This window comes from Rosa rugosa, chromosome 1 (assembly GCF_958449725.1).
Source record: "Rosa rugosa chromosome 1, drRosRugo1.1, whole genome shotgun sequence".
Taxonomy (NCBI): domain Eukaryota; kingdom Viridiplantae; phylum Streptophyta; class Magnoliopsida; order Rosales; family Rosaceae; genus Rosa; species Rosa rugosa.
Window position 1 is genome coordinate 72,538,905 of NC_084820.1, and position 21,288 is coordinate 72,560,192.

General features: G+C 38.9%; 3 protein-coding genes across 4 annotated transcripts; all 3 read left to right on the forward strand.

Moving 5' to 3' along the window:
* The first annotated feature begins 712 nt into the window (after positions 1-712).
* On the forward strand, positions 713-4,961 carry LOC133707481 (actin-related protein 2). The gene is made up of 15 exons (XM_062133058.1): positions 713-911; positions 1,009-1,119; positions 1,210-1,344; positions 1,448-1,519; positions 1,633-1,711; positions 1,944-1,993; positions 2,186-2,289; positions 2,399-2,467; positions 2,549-2,612; positions 2,996-3,064; positions 3,281-3,364; positions 3,539-3,597; positions 4,016-4,082; positions 4,360-4,443; positions 4,535-4,961. Exons 1-15 carry the CDS (start codon positions 870-872, stop codon positions 4,613-4,615), a joined length of 1,170 nt encoding a protein of 389 aa, XP_061989042.1. The 5' UTR covers positions 713-869; the 3' UTR covers positions 4,616-4,961.
* Positions 4,962-5,795: 834 nt separating this feature from the next.
* Positions 5,796-7,640, forward strand: LOC133707489 (omega-hydroxypalmitate O-feruloyl transferase-like). Its single transcript, XM_062133068.1, has 3 exons — positions 5,796-5,944; positions 6,086-6,553; positions 6,639-7,640. Exons 1-3 carry the CDS (start codon positions 5,942-5,944, stop codon positions 7,503-7,505), a joined length of 1,338 nt encoding a protein of 445 aa, XP_061989052.1. The 5' UTR covers positions 5,796-5,941; the 3' UTR covers positions 7,506-7,640.
* A 1,591-nt stretch (positions 7,641-9,231) lies between these two features.
* LOC133726784 (uncharacterized) lies at positions 9,232-14,115 on the forward strand. Of its 2 annotated transcripts, none has more exons than XM_062154406.1 (8): positions 9,232-9,444; positions 10,176-10,310; positions 10,824-11,071; positions 11,252-11,371; positions 11,455-11,602; positions 12,565-12,704; positions 12,792-12,827; positions 12,988-14,115. In XM_062154406.1, the coding sequence occupies exons 2-8, from the start codon at positions 10,235-10,237 to the stop codon at positions 13,789-13,791; spliced, it is 1,572 nt and encodes a 523-aa protein (XP_062010390.1). In that variant the 5' UTR covers positions 9,232-9,444; positions 10,176-10,234; the 3' UTR covers positions 13,792-14,115. The 2 variants fall into 2 exon arrangements, with proteins under 2 accessions (XP_062010390.1, XP_062010391.1); XM_062154407.1 differs by having other exon boundaries at positions 10,185-10,310.
* Positions 14,116-21,288: the final 7,173 nt, after the last annotated feature.

Sequence of the window (21,288 nt, forward strand, 5' to 3'; positions counted from 1 at the left end):
CAATTGAGGTCTCTAGGCGACTAGCTTCACTGGTTATGAGTTAGGTTGGAAAGGCCGGATCTTTCTAGCGCCTCCGGCATAGTACCAAATGGGGATCCCGCTATGTCTAGGTTTTTTATTGTACAATGAGTAGGTTTATTTCTACGTACCACTGTGGGTACTACCACTATCTTCTTGCCTGTTTAGATGGCAGCGGAAGGGTATGTAACGGCCTATTCTGGCTTTTGATGAATATATATTGGCCCACTGGCTCTTTTTCAAAAAAAAAAAAAAAACGTTTACTAACACAAAGGGAATAATTACAGCTCCACATAAAAAAAGGTAAATGCGTTTTTTGACGTTTGGAAAATTCAATAAATGGCAGGACATAAGAAACCAGATCAATATATATCAAAAGTTTGACGTTTACGACTATAAATTATATCATCTGAATTATATTGAGCTTGACTCGTTTATAATTTGTTCGAATTATACTGAGCTAATCAGAAATTTGCTCTACAAAGCTACTAAAAATATAAACTACAACACACATTTAGTAAAGAAATACCTCAAATTAAGCTTAAACTTCATTTACTCATTCGATTAATCACTTGAGTTAACTCCAAGAACTTGCATCCTTTGTTGGTACAACCAAAAACACTATTATTTGGTCCAGTAAAAATAAGAGAATTAATGTTGGTAGTCATAACGACGAGGGTTATGAAAACTGAAATACACGATTCATGATGTCGTTTGTGTAGGCGTTGAAGAAAGCACGGCACTCTTTTCTTCTTCTCTCTCTGCGTCTACTTGAAGTAATGTGGTAGATGAAAACCAGCACAAAAAAAACCAACAAGAGCCATAGATAGCAGCAGCAACTTCAGCTCATCATGAACAACCGCAAAGTCGTCGTCTGCGACAACGGCACCGGAGTACTAACTTTTCCGAATTTCATTTCGATCCTTTATGAACAATTACTTACCTCTGCTTTAGATCTGAATCAATCTGTATTCTGGGTTTAATCTGCAGTATGTGAAATGTGGGTTTGCCGGAGAGAACTTCCCTACATCTGTGTTCCCCTGCGTAGTTGGAAGGCCGTTGCTTCGCTATGAGGAATCACTCATGGAACAAGAAATCAAGGTCCAAACTTTCATCACTCTTTGACTTAAAAGGTTGAGAATTTAGCATGTTACTTAATTTTCCTTTATATTTTGGTGTGAATTGGTGTAGGATATTATTGTGGGGGAAGCTTGCGCAGAGTTTCGACACCAATTGGAGATAAATTACCCTGTTAACAATGGCATTGTGCAGAACTGGGATGATATGGGTCATGTCTGGGACCATGCATTCTATAGTGAGCTAAAAGTATAGTTCTTGTTGCCTTTGGTTGTTTTTGCCAATCTGAAATGTTGGTCTTATAGTTTTGTTGGGATGGTTGATAACTCTGATTTCTATTGTTTGTCGACAGATAGATCCTACTGAATGCCATATATTACTCACAGACCCTCCTCTCAATCCCTTGAAGAACCGCGAAAAGATGGTCTGTTTTTGCAGTTTCTTTATTAGGCAGTGGCTTAGTTTGGTTAGTTTATGTGTACTGTGATGAATGTTATTGTTGGCCTCTCATGATTTTGGCTTGATTCAATGTTTCAGATCGAGACCATGTTTGAGAAGTACAATTTTGCTGGCGTCTTCATTCAAATTCAAGCTGTTTTAACACTGTATGCTCAAGGTGCTTATAGAGATGATTGAAGGTTAAATGTTTATATTGCTGTTTTTACCCCAATTCGTTTGTTCCCCCTATTTTTGTTTGTACAAAAAAGCATGTCTTTTTGAATGCTGCACTTTGAGCTCTGCGGATACACAAGAAAAGTGAAAGAACTTAGTTGCTTGCTAACAGGATTATATTTCTAAAACTTTTGCTTCTTTTTGACATGTGATTAAGCATTTCCTTCTTTCTGCAGGATTGCTGACAGGATTAGTTATTGACTCTGGTGATGGCGTTACTCATGTGGTAAATACCTGAATTACAACTTTTATGTTATGTATTACGAGTTTTTGGATTGGTTGGTGTAGTGTATCACTTTTTAATTACATATTTAAGCTGATTAGTTCTCAAAAATTTCAAAGGAATAAGACCAATTTCAGGAAATCATTGTCTTTGAATCTATACCGTATCTAAATTATTTTGGCTTCAACCCTCCAGGTTCCAGTTGTTGATGGCTACTCATTTCCTCATCTTACAAAGCGAATGAATGTAGCTGGCCGGCACATAACATCCTATCTTGTTGATTTGCTCTCACGGAGGGGGTGAGAACCAACTGCTCATAACTTAGTAACATCAGTATTGTTTGCATTACTCTTTGGTTATTTAGAGAAACTTCATTGAGTTGAGAAATTCTACCTTTCTTTCTTTCAGGTATGCAATGAATAGGACGGCTGATTTTGAGAGTGTTAGGGAAATCAAAGAGAAGCTCTGCTATATAAGGTAAACAAAATTCTTATGCCATATTTTAATCTTCTGGAACTTATTGATTACATTATTCATCATATGTCCCATTTGGTGCAGTTATGATTACAAAAGGGAGTATCAATTAGGACTGGAGACAACCATACTTGTAAAGAATTACACTGTAAGTTGAATTCTTTTTGGCATCTCGTTAGTGTTTATACAGTCATTTAATTTTCTTGTACCAAAAAAGTGGCAATTCTTTAAAACATGACTGGACTGTAGAGATATAGTCAGGGGGAGCTACAGTCTCCGTTCGTCTTCAATCTGCATATATGTCCTCTATATGTTTGTCTAAGTAATGCCAGTTATTTCTCTTATTTGCATCGTTAAATTTACTTTCTGATGCCAGTTATTTCTCTTATTTGCATTGTTAAATTTACTTTCTGATTAAACATTGGTCATTATTTTAGGTTTTAGTCGGTCACTTTTCTGTATGATTTTGAGCAGTTATAGCATTGACCAATTTATTGATCTGAATTCACTGATATATGTTGGTATAATCAGCTGCCAGATGGAAGGGTGATCAAAGTTGGCACTGAAAGGTTCCAGGCTCCTGAGGCTCTTTTCACACCTGTAATTTTCCAGTCTTTATGTGCTCTTTTCTGGATATTGTTTAATTTAAATTCTTCTCTAGTCAATCATATTGCTTTTAGTAGTTGTTCACTACTAGAAACAGTTATCATCTCTTTAAAGTGATATTAGTACCTGCAATACTGGTTTGTGGGAACCAAATTAGACATTTTGATAAATTTGGAGGTTTTAAAATTCATAAGTATCTTCATTATACAGGAACTTATAGATGTTGAAGGTGATGGGATGGCTGACATGGTGTTCCGCTGCATTCAGGAAATGGATATTGACAATAGGATGATGGTACTAATTTGAATTGCATTACAAATCAGCATTGATCAATTCTGTATTTGTTTGATGGGATTTGCAATTTGTCTATCAGTTCTAAATGAAGATTTCTTTAGTACAGCATGCTTTTTGTACCTAAACTTACCACCATATAGTTTTAAAAGTGTAAATGGAATTCCTTGTTTGCAGCTTTACCAGCATATAGTTTTAAGTGGAGGGAGCACGATGTATCCTGGATTACCCAGTCGGTAAAATCTTAACCCTTCTTTGCATGACTTCTGATTGGTGTAGTTTTTGTCAGGAATATTCAATGTGTATATCAAGTTTCTGTATGTTTGATAACTTTGGATGAAACTAAAACTACTCTTTAGTCCCAATCTTGGTCATTTATTATTGTTTTCCTACGTATGTGTCAAGAATCTGCAACGTCATTTCCTCAGTAATATGAACCCATCTGCATTCTCACTCTCTCATCAAATACATATGAGATTAGATAACTTATATACGGAGTTCAGAATCTCAAGTATGAGTTCCACGATCTGTTTTTGAAGACTGAACAAAGTGAACTCTTTTTCATTCTTGGGCACTTTTTTCTTTTCTAAATTAATGAGAAACGGAAATTAGAAATTGATTAATTCTGACACTAATTTTGGTGTTTTTCTTCAGTTTGGAGAAAGAAATTTTGGATCGTTATCTCGACGTTGTTTTGAAGGGTAACAAAGATGGATTGAAGGTACGATATGTGTTATGTGTTTAATAGACTTGAAAGAGAACAACCAGAGCATCAGAGAAATAGTTGGAACATAATGTTAATATTTAGTACTGAAACAACTTTGGTTAGTCCCCTTAAAAAAAATGTTGTCAGGTTGTGAGTAACTGAGTGGTTTAGCTTGGCCCACAAGTCATAATTATTTAAACAAGAAAAAAAGACAATTATTAGAGAGAGTACAAGAAGTTCAATCTGGAATTATACATTGAGTTCAAATGTTGTTTTCCTTGTGCTCTAACAGAAGTTGCGTTTGCGAATCGAAGATCCTCCGCGAAGAAAGCACATGGTGTATCTAGGTGGTGCAGTCCTTGCTGGAATCATGAAGGTACATGTCATTGATTGTTCTCTTTAGCACAGGTCAAGTTTGTGTATGATGTTATCTAAGAAACTTTCAATGGGGTGGTTACTACATGCAGGATGCTCCTGAATTTTGGATTACAAGGGAGGATTATCTAGAAGAAGGAGTTGCCTGTCTAAGCAAGTGTGGTCAGGCATGACTTTCAAGGTCAGTTGCCACCCGCTTAGCTGTTTTGAGTAGTTGGACTACACAAGCAAAACAATGAGAGAGCAAGACATTATCATGTCAGATGGTCCTGTCGGTAGTACCACATGGCTGGAAAATAGATAAGAATGTAGAAACTATGGTGTTTGTGTGATAAGAATCGGCCAAGGCATTAAGAGTTATATCCTGATGGCTGGAATATAAAACAAACAAACAATGTAGAAATTATTCTGTATTTTTTAAATTTTAATTGTGGTTGGCACAGTGAGGTTCAAGCTTTTGCTATATAACAGCTTGCATGCACATTTACAGAGTTATAAATTAAGTGATTCGAACATGAATTTTCTGTGCAGTTAATATTCTTTCTGTTATGCCGAGATCCTTACTTTCCGATGAATGGTTGTGTCTCTGTCCTTGCTAAGCCTGTATTTTGAATTTTGAGCAGATCAGAATTTCTAGTTTTCTTTTCATGTGCACAGTAAATTTAAGATTTTAGGTACAGTGTTTACTCTAAATACTTGCAATTAAGACGTGATTACAGCAGTTCACCGATTATATTAACTGTAGAAGCATCTTCCTTCATCTGGATGAATTTGGTACAGAGAAACTGAGGAAAATGGGAAATGGATTAACTAAACAGCTCATCTATCATTAAAAATAAGCCAAGGTAATCATCAAAAATTAAAAACAAAACGATGAACTAATTTTCTTATATTTTACTCTCGCTGGAAACCAAATATCTCTCCTTCACGCATGTCACTGTGTCCGTTAAAAAGCAACCTAATACTTAATGAGACGAAGTTTGCTGTTTTTTACATTTTTTTTTTTGGTTTTAAATTGTTTTTGGACCAAGATGATTACCAGAAATTGACGTTTTCGTATTCATCAGTTTATGGAATGATGGTATATCTTGTTAAACCAAGTAAGCGAGTTTTGGAGGCCAACCCCACCCATAATGGATTCCTTGTCCGGTAGGTTAGGTCACAGTACCAGTAACCTACTCTCACCCATTTTCTATTTTTCTGCATACATTACTAAAAGAAATGAAGACTCTGTCCAATAAACACCACTCCAAAACAGAACACCTGCAATTCCTTATCATTTGCCAAAATCATTCGTGTCATACATGCACCATCTGGTTTCAGATTTCAGACACAACTACCTATCCCTTTCACATTATATTAATCTTCTCAGATAAGTAACACATGCAGCTCCATTATAAGCAGGGCCCAGTCATTCACTTTCTATATTACAGCTCCCTAATTGAGTTCTGAGCATTCCCTTCAGTTATTTCGAGAACTGTCTTCTTCTGCTTGCAAACATGGTTTGTTTTCTCAAAAGCAAAAGATGCATATTAAGATTATAAGTCATAAATAGTGCATTTGTTTTCATTCCACCTCTCGAGCTTCCAATTCTTACCAATCTTGCCTTTTGTTCTCTACTTTTTTTTGACATTATGGTTCAGGTTGTGGAAGCTGGAGATTCTGCTGCAATGAACAACTCCAATGGGAATGTGTTCCAACTCAAAGTGAAGCAAGGAGAGCCAACTCTGGTTTCCCCCGCAGAAGAAACAGACAAGGGTTTGTACTTCCTCTCTAACCTCGACCAAAACATTGCGGTCACTGTTCGAACTATTTATTGCTTCAAGTCAGATGAGAAAAATCATAGCAAGGCAGGGGAAGTGATCAAGAATGCTCTCAAAAAGGTACTTGTCCATTATTACCCCCTTGCTGGGCGTCTATCAATCAGCTCGGAAGGAAAGCTCATTGTAGATTGCACCGGAGAAGGAGCTGTTTTCGTCGAGGCAGAAGCAGATTGTACAATAGAAGATATTGGAGACATAACAAAACCTGATCCGAAGACTCTTGGAAAGCTGGTCTATGACATTCCTGGTGCCAAGAACATACTAGAAGTGCCTCCTCTTGTGGCCCAGGTATATAAACCTCTACCTCAATACACTTGATCATTACTTTTCACCAAAATACAACACTTGGTAACTTACTTCTTTTGACATTTAGGTGACAAAATTCAAATGCGGAGGGTTTTCTCTTGGCCTGTGCATGAACCACTGTATGTTTGATGGCATTGGGGCTATGGAGTTTGTGAACTCATGGGGACAGACTGCGAGAGGTTTGCCATTAACAGTTGCTCCGTTCATAGACAGAAACATACTCAAAGCACGAAACCCACCTAAGATAGAGCACCTGCACCAAGAGTTCTCTGAGATTATTGATGGCAATTCTAGCCTTAACTCTTCTGAAGTTGATGAAGACAAGATGCTGTATAGGTCCTTCTGTTTTGACACTGAGAAGCTCGAAAAGCTGAAAACTAAAGCCAGGGAAGACGGCGCTCTTGACAAGTGCTCTACATTTGAAGCCCTCTCAGCATTTGTGTGGAAAGCTCGGACTAGAGCCCTGAGACTCTTGCCTGAACAACAAATCAAGCTCTTGTTTGCTGTTGATGGGAGGCATAAGTTCAACCCACCACTCCCAAACGGGTACTTTGGGAATGGCATTGTGTTGACAAATGCAATCTGTGAAGCAGGTGATCTGCTGGAAAAGCCACTGTCACATGCGGTTGGGCTTGTTCAAGATGCCATCAAGATGGTCACTGACAGTTACATGAGATCAGCCATTGACTATTTCGAAGCAACGAGAGCTAGGCCTTCTTTGTCCTCCACTCTTTTGATCACAACTTGGTCTCGGCTTTCGTTTTACACCACTGACTTTGGTTGGGGAGAGCCTATACTCTCAGGTCCAGTGGCTTTGCCGGAGAAGGAGGTGATCTTATTCCTGTCTCATGGGACAGAGAAGAAAAGCATAAACGTGCTTTTGGGTCTTCCAGCTTCTGCCATGAAGGTCTTTCAAGAACTGATGAATATCTAGATCAACAGCAAGAATTGTTTTTTCCTATGTAAGCTATTATATTTCGTGATTCACTACTACTTTGTAATGTGATGGTTTCTTATGGACTACTGTTATGTTCTGATAAAAGATGGACGGTCCATGATGTTAATAATTTTTCTTCGGGGTGCTTAAATTTGTTCTGTTCTACTTATGTCAGTGACTCCTACATATGTTTTGTCCATTTCAAAAAGAAACAAATTCAAGCTATCTATGTAAGAGCAATCAAAGTGTTCCTAGACGATGTGGGAAACAGGACTTGGCCTAGATTACTAAATTCTCTGATTTAGTACAAGCAATCTGAGACTGGTGAAGAGATGAACCTCCATTGTCATGTGATGTAAGTGTTAGGAAATTCGGGTCACCTTCCGAATTCCCTAGCCCAAGACTGAAACTGAATCAAGACAATAATCACAAACTATGCAAGCAAACACAAGATTGTTGACGAGGTTCGGTCAAACAGTTGACCTACGTCCCTGGGTGATGATGATGGTGGATCCACTAAACGAGAAGAAGATTACAAACTTTTGAAGAACGTTTTGGTTCTTCCACTCAAATAACCTCTCTCCTCACAACCCAAATTCTCAATAGAGAATTCCCAAATACACCTGATCTCTCAAGGCTTGCAACTCTCTAAAATCTCTCAAATTATCAGAACTCTCAATTGATCCACACCTAAAGCTATGCCTCTAAGGTCTTATTTATAGGCTCACAATTTGTCAGACTTATAATAGGATTCAGAATCATAGAAGGTAATCCTAAACCTTTACTTCGAATGAAAAACTCCATAAATCCTAAATACACTAGAATAGCTTACCTAAAGCCTTCAGAAGTAAAGAATCCAAAACAGACAAGGAATTAGATATTGAGCCGCAATCCTAACAGTAAGCTCCACATTTGGAAGATTCATGAATGCTCAGTGAACCCAAGAGGCAAAGACAGTTGAAGTTTGGACTTGCCAATGCAATTTACTCAAAACACTTGGATGTAGTACAATCAATCAAAAGCTAGCGAACGGAGAATCTCTTGCATGATCGTGATAGTCTCTAGATTGATCTATAAAAATTGTAAATGTGACCAAATTGTTTGTCCATGTTTTTTTGTGTTAAATGTAACGTGTTTCTTATAAGCTTTACGTGCATTACCTTATAAGGATCATAAAAAAAAAAAAATTAGAAATAACGGTCATACGGTTAAAGCCCGCCCTAATGCCGTGCGCGAGAGCCTCATGTTGAGAGTCGAATATGAATTTTATATGCAAAAGTCTTTTCTACCCTTATTACTTGAGTGAGCAGATGAACTTTCTAATTTGACTCTTGACACGCACTTGGGTGAGTAAACAAGTTTTTCATTTTCTTCATAAGGTTAACTTGCAATATTTTCCATGTTCCAATAGTGTTTATGTGTAAAAAAGAAAACAAAATTTCTACTATACACACATGTATGACAAACATACAGGATTTGACAGTATATAAGCTATAAATAGCTGAGAGAGACTTACACAACGTTAAATTCTGTATTTATGTCATACATGCGTGTATAGATATAGATAGAACTTCCCAAGCAAAAATACTTTAGTTTTGATATCACTCCAAAGTCCAAAGTAGATGGACCAAACTAGCTAGATGGACTTTTGGTTCTTTACCCTTCATAGAAAGGGTAGTTTAGGAAGTTTCACATCCCACCGCCCCTGTAATATCCGAGCCGAAGCCGAAGCCCCAAACTCAAAAAAAAAAACAACCCGCTAAGGCTTAAAGCCTTGGTCTTCGTGGTTTGGGAGAATCCGAGTCCGAGTCCGAATCCAATTTGGTCTGCGTCGCCTTCGTTCCAACTGAACCCTACTTTCCGACCCAACATTGATTCCATGGTACAACTCCTCCTGCGCGCTACCTTTACCCGCCACTGATTGGCTCATTCCCTGGTAAGGTCACCACTCTAAGCTTTAGGGCTTCAAATTCTTACCGCCTCTGTTTTTTATTCGGTTAATTTCGACTGACTCCAGGGCTCTAAGCTGTACTCTCATGCAAACCCCACCATTGTTTGTTAGTTGAGAATTTTGAAATTCGAATAGCTGTTATAACTGGCTAGGTCTTGATAGGTTGGGATGGATTGTTTTATGTTACTATTAGTCATCGAATAATTCGGGAGACGGAAACTGCTGTAAACAATTGAGGTTTGTAGTTTGTACATTGGTAATGGAAAATTTGGAACGGCTTAAAGTTTGTCGTTTGTGTTTCGCTTGCCATATTTGCAGACTTGTAGTGCGCAGGATTTGGGCGGTTATTACTTTCTACAAATATCTAAATATGTATAGTAGATTTATGTTGATTTATTAGAGATATCAATGTTTGATTGTATTCTCGCTCAAGACGTCTTGCAAATTGAGTTTGAAACTTTGGTACTCAATATTTCCAGTTTTTCACTAAGCATGCAAGTATTGTATTTTTTTACAGTTTTCGCATAATATTCTTAAATGTCATATCTTTAAAGGCCTACAGTATTCAAAATCCAGATTCAGAGTTTATTAGTTTAAGAGATGCTTGTTGAAATTTTAACACAGACAACTGTGTTGTTCCTCTTCATCTAACCACAGGTGGAAATTTGTTTTTTTTTTTTTTTTTATAGTTTTAATTGTTTTGCCGTTTCATGAAGGTTTCTCAGTGTGAAGCTCTGAACTGCAATCATTAGCTGGGCCAACTCTCGCTGCAGTCATGGGAAGTGCATTCAATCCTCAGATTTTAGTGGAGAAGCTAGCCAAGCTCAACAGCTCCCAAGCGAGCATAGAGAGTATCCTTCTGATGAATCATATGCAAAGCAATGTCTTCTTTAGCCTTTTATTTTCTATGGTTAAATTTAGACAGTCTCTGGTTGTTTTGACTTAGGGAGTGTCCAGGTTTCTTCTCGTAGGACAAATTATCACCCTTCTGTTTCTTGACATCTCTTATGTAACTTTGGAATTTTGGTGTACCTATGAGGATTCTTAAACTAAAGTGGGTTTTTCAACCATTAGCAAATAACAATTTCAATGAATTTTCCAAGTCTGGTTTTGACTTTTGAGTTTGTTTACCTGTTACTCTGTACTGTAGTTAATTGCTCAGTTGATATTTATACCTTTCTCTCGCGCCCACACACAGACGCACCACAAGTTATGAAATCCAAGTCAAAACTAGCAAATCTTGTTTCACAACTTGAGCTTTTGCATTTCTTTTTCTTTTCACATATGTTGGCAATGCTTGTTGTTAGTTTTGGTGTCAGTTACTTGGTGCCCCTAATTGGTGGTTTTCCTTAATGTCAATTAAGCTTTATCACATTGGTGCATTTTCCACATGAATAAAGCAAGACAAGTTGTTGAAACTTGGGCCAGGCAATTTCATTCTTCTCCGCGTGAACAAAGATTGGCTTTTCTGTATCTTGCAAATGATATTTTACAGAACAGTAGGCGAAAAGGTGCAGAGTTTGTTGGTGAGTTCTGGAAGGTACTTCCAGATGCTCTTCGCGATGTAATTGAGAGTGGAGATGAAGTTGGAAGAAATGCGGCACAACGACTGGTATATCACTGTGCAAACTGTTTATCTTAAACCTCTTAATGGAAGCCTTGAACAAAATAGATTTTAATATCTGTATAATATGTCTTTTTTGTTTCCTCTTTTCATCTTTACTCCATTTTATTTCAAAAATTTAGAATGAAGTTATTGCTGATGTTCTTTTTTCAATATTTTCTCTTGTAGATTAATATATGGGAAGAAAGAAAAGTGTTTGGTTCTCGTGGCCAAATTCTAAAGGAAGAGTTTGTGGGAAGGCAGTTGGAAAGTAATAATAGAAATGGGAAGCATTTGTTGGTTAGACCGGTAATTCAGATTGCATACTTATTTCTTTGGTCAAGCATTTTGTTGCAGTTTATGATTTGATCACTAATTTTGTGTATAAACAGCCTGCTGGAACTTCATTGGACAAGATAGTATCAGATTACCAAGCTATTTATGGCCAGATGGATGAAGACACTATCTTGAGAAAATGTAAGAATGCTATCAACTGTCTTGAGAAAGCAGACAAGGAGGTTGGTGGTGATTTCAATTCAGGTATATCCCACACCTATATCTTCAGTACTGCGCATTAGATGGAACGAAAACGGTAATTGGTTTATTATGATTTTCACTGTGAATCGGGTTATGCAGTATTTTGTAATATGAAACAATAGGTTAGTAAACATATCTTTTCTAATGTTATTCAGAGAGGGAAAGAGAGAATCAATAAGGTTGAGTTTTTTGGGGTGCAATCCTGGGAGGACAGAGGCGGATTGGGTAGACTGACATAATAGAGGCACATTAATAAATTTACTGGCATATACTTGAAGTGTGTGTAGTATCTTTGCGAAGCTTGCTACTTGCCAGGAACATGTATGAGAATTTTGGTATATTAAAAACGGGACAGCTTTGTGGAAAGAGATGTTTGGAGTGGGGCACTGGCAATCAGAGAGCTCCTGGGGAAACTGGAGACTGAGTTTTATTTGGAATTGGAATTAAAAGGGTTGAGGTCTGGATATCTAGTGGTTTGTAACACTTATTTGCAAAATGAACAAGTGTCATATCATGGTTCATTACATGCATTCTCTCGCTTCTATGTATTGTATAGTTTGATCACTTTGATGTGGATCACAGATTCATAGGTTAAATTTTGTTGTTGTTTTCATATGTTTATTGTCGTTGCACATTTTGTGGGTACGAACTCAAGCATATTATATGATATAGAATGTTTACCTGGAGCAACACAGATGCGTGACGACTCAATGTGATTAATGGTTTAGGGAGATCAATAATATCTGCAGCATCCTGCAATAAGAAATTTGTTGTATAAGTATGCTATTTTGAACTTAGTTGAGAGAGAGTGGCAATGTATCAAGGAGTCTAATTCTGCACCTTGTTTGGTAGTTTTTATTTATTTCTTTAAGAATTGTTTGTCTTTCGTGATAGTTAATACCACTGTACTTGAATTGGCATCTTCTGCTAGAAGTTTCTTGTTCTAAATTTTCTGTTTTGACTAGGGCAATTTCAAGGAGATGCATTTGCACAGGAGGTACATGGGCAGCATGCCATACTAAGGGACTGTATTGATCAACTAACTGCAGTGGAATCATCAAGAACTACTCTTGTGTCTCATCTGAAAGAGGCTCTTCAGGAGCAGGTTAGTCTACTGGCTCTCGTCAAGTTTAAGACATTAGAATTGCCATTAACTGTTTTATGAGGCAAACTGACATGGTTTTGTTACCAGGAATTCAAGTTGGATCAACTCCGAAACCAACTTCAGGTGTGTAGTGCATATCAATCTAATTATGTGGAAGTAACGTAACTATCTGGATGTTATTTAATTAATAGCCATCTGATTGAATTTTTAGTGTGTAAAGCATCATATCATTTGAAAAGAAATTGTGCTGATAAGTGGGTACTCCGTATGGATTGTTTTCCAGGCGGCACAGTCACAGTCAGAACAAGCCAGTAATTTCTGCCGTCAGTTAATGAGTAGCAGCAATAATTTGCAGCCGATAGACCAGAACTCAAAGGAAGCTCATACCTCTGCAGCACCTCACAGCTTTATGGCAGTGGGTAGAGAGCAATCAGCTCCAGTAATGTACACACAGCAGGTTCCTTTTACCGAAAAGTCTGGTCATGTGGAGGAAGATCCTCGCAAGTCTGCAGCTGCTGCAGTGGCAGCAAAGCTAACTGCATCAACGTCCTCAGCCCAGATGCTCTCTTATGTCCTCTCCTCTCTGGCATCAGAGGGTGTCATCAGCAATCCAATTAAAGGGTCTTCTGGTGATTATCCATCTGAAAAGAGACTTAAACTCGATAATGATAACCAATTGTCACCTTATGTTCCCCAGAATCCTAACCCATCTGCATCTTCTCCCTTCTCACATTCTGAATCACTCCAGCTGAATGTGTCTACCACCAGCCAACAATATACTCCTACCTTGCCGCCACTTCCCCCATCATCTCCTCCACCATTGCCACCGTTACCACCAGTATCACAGTACCCAGTGTCCCAGTATTTGCAGGCTCCTGGATCAACAACTTCTGTATCTTTTAGTTATAGCATGGCCCAGCCACAGAATTCCCCAGTGCCTGGTTATACACCAGTGGGAGGAGCTCAAGTGAATGGGCTTCCACCTTTGATGGCACCAGCAAATCCTTATCAGAGTTTTCAGGGTTCAGATGGTAAGTTTTACAACCAACAATCATCGATGCAATTGGCGCCAATGTCTAGGCAATGAAATTGTCAGTTTCAGAAGGAAGGAGGCTCTTGCTGAAGTTGATAAAACCCACGGGTGTTACAAAAGTTTTGAAGCTTTCCTCTCTCCCTGTAGAGAGGGAACTTGATTGCTCGTGTGCTTCTGATTACCTAGCTAGCTAATTAGATTTGCACATAGTAAATGTCTGTAATTTGTATTTTCAGAAGTCATTAATTTGTGGATTTAGAACCTCCGTTCCCGGAGAATAGGATAATAATGCAGTCGGTTGAGATAGATGAGTTTAGACAACAGTTTCTGTAGTTTCTTGTGACCTATGTTATATATTCCTTCTGTGATTCATTTTCATTATATAGAAGTGATAATTTGTTGTGATGAAATAGAAATTGATTAAGAATACGGGCCGGTGGTGATGAAAGAGTTAAGAGTCACGTGGCGGTGGGGATTTTGAAGAAACAGAGAGCATGTTTGCTGTTAATGAAATAAAGCGGTGGAAAGGGAAAGAGAGTCACCATTGTCTACTCGACTGTCTCATCTTCCTTCCTTTACCATGTGCCCATGTGGAAATGGAAAGCCATGATAGTAGCCCAATCTCTTTGACCGTCAGGTCAAACTGATCTGACTCAGCTCACTTTGCCATATATGGTAATGATTTGTTAACCAATAAAAGGACTATATCTTCAAAAAAATAAAGGACTATCTACAATTCTACATGCATTGGAATGAGGATCAGATAAGGAGACAAAAAAGATGCAGCTAAAATCATAATCACTGTCCTGATTGGGAATTCGCATGCTGGCTTGGAAATGCTTAGTTTGTAATTCCTTATACTTGAATTTGTCTCTTGTATAGTCCAACTTTTCTCATCACCATTCTCGTATCAAGAACAAGTGCACAAGCAAATTCGACTTCTAACTCAATAGTTCTCCATAATTTGTTCTTCCAAGTTCCAACCATGTCATAATTTTAGTCCTCAATCAATCAAGAGTTGGGTTACAAAGAAAAAGTCGACTTTTCTCTCTACTAGAGTTTTTTCTCTAGCGGGGAAACTGATCGAGCTCTGATCTGATGGCGGCGGAGGAGACTATCGTGTATCTAGTTGGGGGCGAGGATGCAATCCAAGATCCTTTTTTCTATGTATGTGACCGCTTGCTCTCAACCAGTGTCACTTCCATCGTTCTCCGCGGCAATTTCCGGCATTTGAGGTTTGAAGGAGCGAGTTCTGATTCGTGAAGAGGAAGGAGGTGTAATACCCCGAAAAATCCAAATTAAATTCCGTTGTTTTTTAGAAATGATTTCACGATAGTGGGAGCGAGTACGAGGCTTGGAGAAGTGGTGGAATTAGTTTGAACGATTTTATTTCGAAATCGTACGTATTTAGGAGCGTCTCAAAAATTGACTTTTTATACGTATGGAATTTCGGAAAACTTCCTTCATGAAAGTTGTAGAGCTCGTTGATACGATCTCGTGCATATGTGGAACGTAATATTCGGAGTTCGTATGATTAAGTTATGAATATTTGAAAATTGGGAATTTTCTATAAATAGGAAAAATATCTGATTTTTTTCATTAAGGACGAAAAAAATCTGATTTTTGAGGAATAGTCCCCCCCTCTCTCTCTCTCTCTCTCGCGCAAAACCCTCCCACCCTTGCCGACCCGCCGACCCGACCCGACGCCAGCGGCGCCGTCGCTCGTCCTCCGGCCACGACCCGGCCCTCCCCGAGGTCGCCTCGAGCCGTCCAGCCGCTCCCTGTCACCGCCTTGCCCCGCCGCTGCCCCCAGATGGAGATCGAAGACACCCCAGCCATGCAAACCCGACCCGGCCGGAAATCCCCGATTCCGGCGTTGCATGGGCCGATCGTTCCCATTTTCGTGATCTCCTCTTCCCCCTGATCATCCCCATGTAAGCCTTTCATCACGATTTTGTGTATAGAACGCTAGATCATGGTTTGACTTTTTCGACGTCCCTGATTTAATCTGAAATCTGATCGGACGCACAGGATTAATCCGACTTCCAAGCTTGATCTAGGACGATCTAGGCCAAACCAGACTTAGCTCCAGGTATGAAAGTCGATCACCCTTTCATTTTGAACCAGTTTGTAGTTGGTCACTTTGCCATCTGAGGTGGTTGACCGGCGTTGACCGCCGCGTTGACCGCCCACTGACCACCGCTTGTGGCAGCGCATTCGACCATATTTTGAATTTTTATTATCTAGGCTATGTTCTACACATCCATACGAGCGTTTTGATATATTACAAGGTTAGGTTAGAAAAAGTTGATAAATAGTGGATTTACGTTTTTACGTTACTATTTAACGTTTTTACGTTTTATCTTAAGTTTATGATCTGCGAAGATCTGACCATCGGTTTTACTTCAAATTTAGATATGTTGATCGTATGACTGTCCCGATGACTTTGTGTGGTCATGGGCGAAGATCCGACCGTTGGATCTTCGTATAATTGTGAAATAGTGATTCGGTAGGCGATTCGTGAGAATCTAACCGTCGGATTTTCGTATAATTTTGAGGAGATGTTTGTTAGAGTGATTCAAGAAGATCTGACCGTTGGATCTTCGTGATAATTTTGGAGGATGATCCTAAGGGCGATCCGTGGGGATCCGACCGTTGGATCATCATATAAATTCGATCCGACCGTTGGATCATCATATAAATTCGATCTGACCGTTGGATCATCATTAAATTAGAATCCGACCGTTGGATTTCCGTATATGTGTGATTCATGAATGATTGCTAAGTTAAGATCGTATCTGACTAGGTGATTGACGGTTTAAGTTGGTGGACGATTGTGGATCGTATTTTGAGCTGTTAAGAAGACGCAGCGGGATTAGAGGTGAGTAAACCTCACATGGTTCATATTACGAACCGAATATAATTAATTGATTTTTTTGTCGTAATTGTGTGGAAATTGTTTATGAAATAAAGATTTGTTTTGAAATAATATGAACTTGATCAACTACGGTTCATAGGGCTGCGGCTCACAGGTAAGAAAATGAATTTAAGTATAAAATGAATTTATTTCTTTAATGCGTGTGAACTATAGTTGGTATTAATAGGCATTCCTGTGCGAATGTCTATGTATATATATTATTTACGTGAAATAATATGTATTGTTGGAGTTGTGTTGAGTTTATTGTTGAGAAACAATATATTGTGAGAGGTATTGAGTTTATTGTTGAGAAACAATATATTGTGAGGGGTATCGAGTTTATTGTTGAGAAACAATATATTGAGAGAGATGTTGAGTTTTATTGTTGAGGAACAATAAATTATTGTGATCTGTGGAGATCAATAGGTCACGGGGTGACCATGGCATACTATCAGCGACCCACGCTCTCGCGCCGGGTAGGTGGAACTGATAGTATTAAATCGTGAACTACGCTCTCGCGCTGGGTAGGTGGAAACGATCAGTTAGAGCTCTAGTCTGTCTGCCAAATGTTGAGTGATCTTATGAGGGTAACGGGGAGTGACTCATAAGTATATATATATATATGAGAGTGAGAAAGTGAAGTGGTTTTGTGGTGGTCGTTGTGATTGTGATGTTTCTACATTTCTATACTTGAGTTAAAGGAAATGTATTTTAATAAATCAACAGTTCATTCTTGTTTACTCATACTAGCTGTCAAAAGCTTACCGGGTTTGGTGTTGTTGCAATCCCGGTACACTATTCAAATTGTGTAGCGGGTACTACTACAGGTCAAGAGAATCAGGAAGGTGATCGAGCTGCGTAGAGTAGCTGCAAGTGTGTTATTCTGATTTTCTATTGTGAGGTTTGTTATGCTCATTTAGAGCTTTACAATTTTACTTGTGAGAGTGAATTTGTAATAATAAACTCGAGGTCTTCGAGACTTTATATTTGAGTGGCGAGTGGTGTGTTTGTTTTGAGAAAAAAATTCAGAACGTTTATTTGATTAAGTGGTTTAATTCATGTTTCGGATTTGAATTTATTATTCAAAATTCGGGGCGTGACAGGAGGGATCCTTGTTTTCCAGTTCAAAGAGCAGGAGATGAAGGATCACGTCCTAAACGGAGGACCGTGGTTCTTTAACAATTCGATGCTTCTCTTGGCGGATTATGACGGCATCCGTGATCTGGCGGAGGTTCCGCTCAATTCAATGGAGGTTTGGGTAGCGGTGAAAGGGTTGCGCATGGCTATGTGTAATGCTCGTGCCCTGACCTTACTCGGGAATGCCTTGGGGCGCTTTGTAAGGTATGATCAAGCTACATTGCAGAAGAAAGATCCCGTGCAAAGGATCCGGGTTGTGCATGACATACGCCGCTGTGTATGGGCTCGACGTACGTACTCGTTTTCGGCGGAGATGGCGGTGGACTTGGAGCTGAGGTACGAGAAATGCCATGGCATTTGTCGAGGCTGTGGCTTCTTTGACCACAACCTGGGAGCTGTGACAACGCTTTGACGGGGGCGGCGTCGGGGAGCACTGCTCAAACATTGGCAGCAACGTTGGTGGCGGTTGACGTGTCTGGAAATGAGTCGTCGGGTTAGTCTGAGGCGCTGCCTGTGGTGGGTCTGGGTCCTGAGTGGTGGAAGGAGGAGGCTACGGCTGCTGGGTCAGCGTCTTTGAGTTCTAGGGTGAGCATGCGGCCGATCCGGATTTCTCGGCGGGAAACCCTATTTTGAAAATAGGGCTTTCTGCTGGGCTGGGTGACAGTGGGCCTGAAGATGCGTTGGGGGGACTGACTGTGGACTTGAGTAGTGAGTTGGATGGGCTGGTGGATGAGAATGTTGGTGGGCCTGCTTCTAAGGTGGCACATGGGTCTAATGCTGCTATTTACTCAAAGTTTTTGGGGGTGCGAAAATTCAGCCATGGTGAATGGACTATGGAGAAGCGACACAAACCTACCTTGGCAATGATACCTCATGAATTTCATCTTGGTGAACTTGTGGAGGTCTCGGTTACTATTGAGAAGACTCTGAAGAAGAAGGGGCGGCCTAAGGGTTGTTGGAACAAGCCTAAGTCGCAAGATGGAGAGCTGGAAAGCAAGAAGACCAATCTGATGCCGAGGTTGCATGTTGGATGCTGAAGAGCCTGAGGTAGGTTCTAACTCCTACCCCAACGGGAAAGAGAACATACATGTTTAGGGTTTCAACAAAATAAGACATTCTGGACGCGAGCCTTTGCAGTAGGGGTAATTTCTATAAACTTTTCTAAGACGTTTCTAGTTGATATTTGTACCACAATTGTGTACTTGGCAGATTAGACTATATGAATATTTTTTCCTTAGAGGGCTAGATTATTCTTGCTTAGGTTAGGCTTGTTGTTCAGCGAGCGTCCCTTAGATTTTAATGAGTTTAATTGTGGCTTAGATAGGTTCATCCGGTTTGTCCAAATTTTTTTTTATATAAGTTCTGTTAGACTCTGACCTGTTTATCATGACTTAATTATTAATAAAATCAATCCTATTAAAAAAAAAAAAAAAAAAGTTCCAACTATGTCATAATGCTAAAAATATCTACTCCAGGAGTCCATAACAAACAAATGGAATAATATTAAGAAACATACATATGTATATTTATGGATAGGAATTGATGGGATACATGTTCCAAACACAAGACAAGGTGTTGTAAGACATGAGATGACATAATTCCATGGTAGGCACTGCCATTGTGTCTCCTCTAATTCAATTCAACCTACTGTGGTCAAAACTCAAAAGCAAAGACACATGCAAATGACAAACAATACGTTAAACTCAAAACTTGATAAACATATACGTACAAGGTTGATTTGCTAAACTAGCTTAGTCAGCAGATTAATGTAGAAATGATTGTGATTTGTGTGTTCAATTTCAGGGTTGATAACGGATTAAGCAAAATCCATGTAGATTAAGGTAGTTAATTAAGGCTGCTGGTCCATCCAGTTAACCCAAGTGAGCGAGGAATTAAGTAAACCCGGTAGCCAATGAAGAAGGCCGGTGGACAAAATAGTAGAAGCCAGACATGCCTTGTGCCATGAATTAAGAACAATTCTGAGGGAGCTAGGCATGAACAAGGTGAGACAAAACCACCGACAGATCCCAATACCAAGATACACATATACCACACTTTTAAATATTCAATAGTGAGGGACTTTTCTTCCAAACAAATATTAGTTAATTAACAAAAATCTAAATCTAGTTTTTGTCTTGAGAGGCTAACAAGAACTAACAGCTAAATCACCTGGTGTGGTAAGTTTGATTAATCAATCTATCACGGAGTCTAGCATTCGAGTCTCAATTTTTATCAGTTTATAACCAACAAGTCCCCGCGTTCGTGTGTCTGCAATGAGAGATTAATCTGTATGTGTTAAAATATTTTTGTGAATCTTGATTCGAACACTAACTGAATAAATGTGTTACTAATCCGCTAAACCCTGATAAAAATAAACACAAACTAACTGCTCAAATTCCTAAAAAGAAACAAAAACAGAAACAGGGCCATTGATATTTGAAGCCCCCTAATACCAGAAATTGTTTAATTCTGATTTAATTACAAATATAAAAGAAAGACTTCCATGGACCAAGGTCCACACCTAGGCAAAAAAATCAGATATTTTGCCACCAAATGTCCCATTTTGCCCTTCATTTTGCCTATGGTCCACCTATACTTTGGTCCATATTAGAATTTTTGAAGAAACAAGTACCGAACTTATATAAGCTGTGCCTGTGCAGAAAGCATCGATGTCGAAAGTGAAAACGACAAACAGTAGGCGGGGAAATATGACAGTAAAAGTTGGAAACAAGGGAAGAAAAAGCAGTCAACGTCGGGCTAACGTCATGGGAGAGGAACAAAGGCTGAGTAAAGCCGTCATGTCGTTTGCTTTAACGGCTCAAGGAGCTAAGCTACCTCTCAAAAGTAGCGTTAGTTGTATTAGTTTGGGGTTGGTCCCCCTTTTCTTTTCAAATTTTTAAAAAGGCAAGCGATATGCGAATTAAATATTGCGTCAGATTTTGCTCAACGACATGCATCATCTTCCTCCTCCACACATGGATCATGTATTTATTAAGCTCTCTCTGCATCTACTTTTGTGTACATTGTACAGGAGCACAGAAAATGTTTGGCCAACTAATTACTCACTTGTTTCAATTTCTTGCTTTGCCGATTTTTTTTTTTTTGACGGATTAAGAACACCAACGTGCATGTGTATCAATGAAAATAGATGACAGGATGATATTAGATGTATGTTTTAATAATTGAAAAAATTATCGATGCACAAATTTTTTTTTAAGTCTTTTAATCTACAACTAGCTAATTTTATTTCTTCATGCCGCTCGAAGTTATTACTAATTAATGCTGTAAATAATTTGTATACGTACGTACTCATTAATACTATGCGCTAATAATGCCCTTCTTCAACAAACAATATATTAATTAGCCGCTAATTATGTTCCTACATAGTACATACACAAGTACGTTGGACTCCCTACAGATATTAATTGCGGTTATGTTTGTCCGGCGGCCGGTATCTTCTTTTTTATTCTATAATAATTACTTGGCCGTACAAAGAT

Excerpts from the sequence above, each read along its gene's own strand:
- LOC133707481 (XM_062133058.1), top strand. The coding sequence starts at position 870 with ATGAACAACCGCAAAGTCGTCGTCTGCGACAACGGCACCGGA. Across the intron at positions 1,345-1,447 it reads CATTCTATAGTGAGCTAAAA|ATAGATCCTACTGAATGCCA; the intron begins GTATAGTTCTTG and ends GTTTGTCGACAG. Across the intron at positions 2,290-2,398 it reads GATTTGCTCTCACGGAGGGG|GTATGCAATGAATAGGACGG; the intron begins GTGAGAACCAAC and ends TCTTTCTTTCAG.
- LOC133707489 (XM_062133068.1), top strand. Across the intron at positions 6,554-6,638 it reads TGCCTCCTCTTGTGGCCCAG|GTGACAAAATTCAAATGCGG; the intron begins GTATATAAACCT and ends TTTGACATTTAG.
- LOC133726784 (XM_062154406.1), top strand. The coding sequence starts at position 10,235 with ATGGGAAGTGCATTCAATCCTCAGATTTTAGTGGAGAAGCTAGCCAAG. Across the intron at positions 10,311-10,823 it reads CTCCCAAGCGAGCATAGAGA|CTTTATCACATTGGTGCATT; the intron begins GTATCCTTCTGA and ends ATGTCAATTAAG. Across the intron at positions 12,705-12,791 it reads AAGAGGCTCTTCAGGAGCAG|GAATTCAAGTTGGATCAACT; the intron begins GTTAGTCTACTG and ends TTTTGTTACCAG.